This window comes from Plectropomus leopardus, unplaced genomic scaffold (assembly GCF_008729295.1).
Source record: "Plectropomus leopardus isolate mb unplaced genomic scaffold, YSFRI_Pleo_2.0 unplaced_scaffold4798, whole genome shotgun sequence".
NCBI classification, from domain to species: domain Eukaryota; kingdom Metazoa; phylum Chordata; class Actinopteri; order Perciformes; family Serranidae; genus Plectropomus; species Plectropomus leopardus.
In genome coordinates, this window is record NW_024652643.1 from 1 (window position 1) to 6,633 (window position 6,633).

Sequence of the window (6,633 nt, forward strand, 5' to 3'; positions counted from 1 at the left end):
TGCTGAGTCATAGTTTTTAGACCTCTGTCGTTGCCAGGTTTGGAAAAAGTAGAACACTTTGCCCATGTAACAGTAAATAATGCCAGCGCTCTATCAAGAAATGTTTGTCTATCTGATCCAATATGGCAGGTCATCACCGGTTTGGCTACCAGACATTGCGCCATCTGAGTTTGCATGCTTTGATGTTCACGAAAAAAGATTTGTGCAATCTGTACTTTCTCTCCCCTGCTCTTTAGTACACAAACTAGTCTATAAAACACACAGTGAGCAGAGGAAAATTCCAAAGTTTGCGGTATCAAACAATCTGAAAGACATGATCAAAATAGAAGGTAAATTCTTCCTATGCACAGTGTGTACAACTGGATCTGCATGTACCTTAATGCCGTGTGTCTTTATATTCTGTCTCTTCAGTGTGCATCAGAGGCAATGTCGTCCTCTGTGTTCTCATCGGCCTGTTGATTGGTGGGACCTCTCAGGCTGAAGACAGTCTTGAGGCACAGGGACCAGTTGTCCAACAAGAGCCAGACGCAGCCTTTCTAAAGCTTAGACTAGACTTGTTGGAGAATCGTTACAGACGTCTGTGTCACCAGTACGCCACCCTGGCATACAAGTGCTCAGCTTCAGATGACCTTTCAGGTATCTTGTCCATGCTCCAGCAGATGGACTCATCGTTTGTTTCTATTCTTTGGTCCCATATGTGTTCAGCATTTTGTTGTTAACAATCTGTAAGGTTTTATTAACTTATTAACCAGTTTGTTTGTTTAACCCTCTGAAACCTGAGAAAATAGGACTGACTCATTTCTAAAAACATGGGGAGATGGCACTGAGCAACAAGAAAATCTCTAGAAAATATGTTTGAAAAATTAAAAAACAAATACAAACAATGCAATCACATTTTTTTTTGTTTTTAAAAAAACGATATTTATTTACGCTATTATTTTGTAATATAATTTTCAATATTGAAATATTATGATTATAATGATAAAGATACTTTTCTGAACATTTTCCCTATTTGTTTTGGGGGAAAAAAATATTATTAAAATTTTTTTTAAGGACATTCTTGTCAAGTTGATCTTGGCTTTTTTTTTTCCCATTTTCAAAAGAAATTAAGAAATCAATCAATTTTGCAAAGGTTTCAAATAGTCATTGAGCTTGTGAAAGGCCTCTAAATGCAGCACGAGAAAACGCATGTTGATCCTGGTTTCAAAAGCTAAAGTAACACATGCACTCTACCACAGCACTCAGTTGCAGCGCGTGTCCTGACGGGTGGCTTCACGTGGAGGATCAATGCTTCCACCTCAGCACTGACAGGGCCTCCTATTCAAACAGCTCACAGATCTGTTCAGAGATGGGCGCCCATCTTGCCACCTTGACCACCAAAGAACAGCATGTAAGTTCTTTTCTGTGTGTGGGGAGACATTTGTTAATTCAGAGTATTAACTAAAAATTTGGATGCAATACATTTTTAGGATGCTGTGACAATAGAATCCAGTAGAATCGGAGGCTCATTATACTACTTCATCGGACTGAACGACATTGAGAAGGAAGGAGAGTGGAGATGGGAGGACAAAAAACCACTTGAAATTCCGTATGTATGAAGCAACTAATATACTACTACTAATATACTAATAATATGCTCTAAGTACTTTAAAAACTGTCCATACACAAAAAATACTAAAATTCAGAAGTTCAATAAGTAAAAATTTTGTGTAGCTGCAACACAATTCAACAGTATAATATAATGTAGCACTGACAGAGGCCATGCTGCCGGCACAAGAACGTTTACTTTTGAACTTCAAGTACATTTTGCTGATAATACATAAACAGTATTTCAGTAAAATGTCGAATGTAGGACTTTCACTTTTTAATGTGCTTTGCTACTTTTACTTAAAGATTTCCATGTCTTTTTTGATTATAAAGCAGGAATCATGACTATCTAAGTATCGTGAAAGTATCAAAACACTCAATCCACAGAGGAATGCATACAGTTTGTATTCAGAAACTGCCTTTAACCGAGCCATTAAGACATCTGTGAAGTTGTGATGTCCCAAGTGTACCATATAAAGGTAGAAACTGCAGCTGAAGTGCCGTTAAATCTGTGAAATACGTCTTCCAGTAAAGAATCTGAATGCTTCTTTCAACAAATGTACATAGTGTAGTCCAGCAAATACAATTGTTCCATCTGAAATGTTGTGACGCAAAAAAAAAGCAGTAGCAGTACTTGATTAAATGCAGATATATACTGTATGTTCCACCACTTTTACAAACACAAAATATCTCAATATCTTTGTTGCATATTTAAATCTAGCCTGCCTAGCCTAGGTTTAAATATGTGTCTGTGTTTGACAAATCAAACATCGGCTCTAGATCGGACCATTCAGTTTTTTGCATTGACCACCTACACGCTTATCACATTTATCACATGAGAGAAGTTTCAGCTGGTTGTAATCTGCAACCTCACAGATAGATGCCACTACATCTTACATACAAGACCTTTAAGGGTCATCATCAGTAGGAAAGTTGATATTGTGAGAGACAGAGAAAATTCCCTCTCATGAATAAACATCAGAAAAGAGACATGGCTGGTTAACATCAGTCATTACCCTTGAAAACTGCTACATAATCCACATCCCCCCAATGAAGCTATTATAATAGTTTCAGTTTATTAGATACATCAGGATAAAACAATGAACATCAAACACTGCTTTCTTCTGTCTCCCCACTGTGTAGATTTTGGAGCACAGACTACCTTGTACAGCCTGACAACTACCTGTGGGGTGAGACAGAAGGAGAGGACTGTGCGGTGGTGGACGCTCTCCTCCAAACCTGGTACGATGTTCCCTGTCACTTCACGTATCGTCGAATCTGTCAGAAGGCGGCTCTCCCGGTCAAATGAGCCTGACACACCACTGCGGGACCACCAGTCACATGTGGAAAATATTGATACTTTATTGGAATTTTTTTACAAACAGATCTACAAATAAAAAAAATCTCCAACTAAAATAGTCCTGTTTTTAATTGTTTGGTATTTTTAAAAATAATATATGTCATAAAAGCAGGAAATGAAGCCTGTCAGTGCAGTATTATACAGCATCATAAAAGTATATTACATATAGGGAATGAGAGCACAACATAAACAATTATTAACAGCTATTATCACGAAAAATAATGTTAAAATGAAGAGCACTTCTGTCAAATATAAAAGTCCCTTTTACGAGTAAAAAACAAAAAAAACACTCCATGCCATTTGGCTGATTTATACAGCATACATACAACTTGAAAATATATTTTTGTGTGATAAAAGTCTTTGAACTGAACTTTGTTTTAAACTTTCAGACCCTCATCTAACACACCTAACAGAGGTTCAGCAGTTATGACAGAAAAATCCATCTTATCTGGACAGAAATTCAATTGGCTGCGATGTCCTCTTGAAAACGTCTTTTTTGGGAGATGTTATGTTCTGTAGAATCCTTTTGGCTTCGGGCTGAAACAGAAAAAAATCACAGGTTTCCTTTTAAGATGTGGGAATAGAAACAGAGCTACAAAAAGCAAGATGTTCATTTTATTAATGTTTGTATCTTCATAAAAGGCTTAATTGCTTAAGGTGTGATTCAGATTTCAGTGCTCATGAGTCCAGGAAATGGTGACGGACATTTTGCATTGGCAAATTTGATGCTTGAGGGCTCTCATCTTCTGCTAAAGTCAGCCACAGAGACAGAGAGAGAGAGATAATTCTTAATACCACAGTAATATCCTGGATTAATCAAACAGAAAAGAATAGGAATGGTTTAACTGTACTTGTCTGCGTAAGCAGATGATGAAAATGAGGATGAGGATGACGAGGTTTACAGCTTTTTATTTATTGCAGCTTTGTTTATGGTATTTCTTTTCCCCCACGTCATTGTTTTCTTTTATTTGTTGTCTTTTAAGTCATTGTCGGTATGTATAGTTTTTTCACTTCACTGCTCTGCGTGCCTTACAATTCGTCCCTCGGGGATGAATAAAGTGTTTTTGAATTGAATTGAACTGAATTGGAGCATGATGACTGTGACACTGCATGCGACCAACCATCCACACACTCAGCTTTGGTTGTGCAGCAGAAACAGAAACAGTCATCAAACGTTATTACAATACATACGTAGAACTGTCACAAGGTGATGTGAATGAGGACCCAAATGCAGAACACAAAAAAAGCAGACTGGTGTGTAAACAAAACACGAGGGTCCAATGCTGGTAATAAAATCCACAAAAACAAAAAGGTGACCAAAAACCCAAATTACCAAAAAGCCTGAAACAAAAACTGAACTGAAACAAACCAAGAACTAAGGTGGCAACACACCGAAACACAGAGCATCACAGCAGGATACAGCAGGGTGAACAGTCAGGAACACAGCAGAGCACATTAACAGGAACAATCAGCAGCATGAACGGAGCAGGGATAACAGACGAACTGACAAAGACAAGGAAACACAGCGGTATATATATATGTGGAGAAATAATTAAGACAATGACACACAGCTGGGGTAGGTGCACACAGGAACAGGAGAGACACACAGCGAATGGCTAAATAATGAGGGCGTGATTGGGAACACTAGGGAGGAGCAAACAAGACTAAAACAGAGACAGGTGTGCAAGGGAGACCAACAAGGAAAGACAAACAAGACTGGTGAAACAAATCAGGGAAACACAGAGACAGGAAGAAAACACCACAGATGACACACAGGGAGTGAAAATACAAAATAAAAGAGGAAACAAGGAAATAAAAAAAACAGAAAACTCCAAAACAGAGTCTAGTATAAACTCAAAATCCCAAATCATGATACAGAACGATCTTCAGCAGTATCTTACCGATGTTAGCCATGTTGCTCTGCCTCAGCTCACACCTCCACTTTCCGCTATCTCCTGTCCCCACTTCTGGGATGGTGAGATGGGCAAGGTGACGGTCAGATGTCAGAGACGACGACAGAGATGATTGCTCAGATGGGAACCATTTCAGTCGCTGGTCAGGGGGCAGCGGGTGGTTGAGGCTGCAAGTCAGGTTGAACTGTTGGCTAGAAATTAACTCTGTTCCTGGGGAGAGGTGACTGCAGAAAGTGGAAAAAGTACAGAAAGAAATAAAGAAAAAATATAACATGTATAAGAAAATTTGACAGGCTGCAAAAATCTTGTGCTCTCCTTTCTTCTACATTCACTGTCTGAAACTGACTGAGCCTTTGGCTTCTGTTGCTGCAGTGAGCCAGCAAAACTTAGATTAGGGAAACAGATTTATTTATTGCAGCCTGTTACATTCATCACTCCATATTTACTCTGCTGCAATTGCACACTGCATTACTGTACTATTTTCTGGCCGTTAATAGACTCTATGTGTTGTTGTTCACATAATGTGTGCACATATATACTTTTTATATAGATAGTAGTTAAATGTTTATAGTACATGCGTATCTGTGCATCAAATATACACACTCACTCTCACACACACACACACACACACACACACACACACACACACACACACACAGTATATATATTCCTTGTATGTGTGCACATACGTGGTGATTAAAGCCAGTTCTGATGCTGCTTATTTAGTTTTTATACATTTTTTTTAAAAAAGGAACAGAAACAGTGATACATGACATTCTCTAAATAAAAACTCCCACTGCACATAGCATTAACTATCACTTTTTTTTTTTAACAGATGGAAAAAAATGGTAGGTACTTTCAATTTCCTGACATTCATTAAAAAAAAACTAAGAACTGGAACTGAAACAAGGTCATGACGGGAAAACAGCTGGGAGTTGTGTGTAAAGAAAGTAAAGCCCAGCTGTGAATCATTTAGAAAGTACCCGACCTCATAAGAGTTTGTGATGATGGCGCAACCACAGATTTTGCCTCAGTAGTCACAGAATAGAACTTGAACATTAAATAATCCTACTCTGCTTTAATTAGTTGGATTTCAATAACAAAACCTTGTGGAGAAGAGCTGACAATAGCTGCGGGAATCAGGTTCAGAGAAAATAAATAAATAAACAGGCCATATAAAAAAAAAGTTAAAAAAAAATGACAGTCTGTTGGAGCAATAGAGTGGGCATCTGGTGTGTGTGGTGTCGAGGTGATATTGTTGCAGCTGCTCTACTAACAAAGAGAATACAAATAACTCCCAGCGTGCACACACACACTTACACACACACACACACACACACACACACACACAGAATTATGATTAATGCTGAGTTGTACTTTTTAGACCTCTGTCGTTGCCAAGTTTGGAAAAAGTAGAACACTTTGCCCATGTAACAGTAAACAATGCCAGCGCTCTATCAAGAAATGTTTGTCTATCTGATCCAATATGGCAGGTCATCACCGGTTTGGCTACCAGACATTGCACCATCTGAGTTTGCATGCTTTGATGTTCACAAAATGTCCAGTCTGTCTGCTAGATTTGTGCAATCTGTACTTTTTCTCCCCTGCTCTTTAGTACACAAACTACTCTATAAAACACACAGCCAGCAGAGAGAGAATACCAGAGTTTGCGGTATCAAACAATCTGAAAGACATGATCAAAATGGAAGGTAAGTGCTCCCTTACGCAGTGTGTACAACTGGATCTGCATGTACCTTAATGCCGTGTGTCTTT

At 38.5% G+C, this 6,633-nt stretch overlaps 1 protein-coding gene across 1 annotated transcript; it reads left to right on the top strand.

Moving 5' to 3' along the window:
- Positions 1 to 241: 241 nt before the first annotated feature.
- Positions 242 to 3,003, top strand: LOC121939416 (C-type lectin domain family 4 member D-like). Its single transcript, XM_042482432.1, has 5 exons — positions 242 to 329; positions 412 to 636; positions 1,239 to 1,390; positions 1,470 to 1,588; positions 2,731 to 3,003. Exons 1-5 carry the CDS (start codon positions 314 to 316, stop codon positions 2,894 to 2,896), a joined length of 678 nt encoding a protein of 225 aa, XP_042338366.1. The 5' UTR covers positions 242 to 313; the 3' UTR covers positions 2,897 to 3,003.
- The last annotated feature ends 3,630 nt before the right edge of the window (positions 3,004 to 6,633 follow it).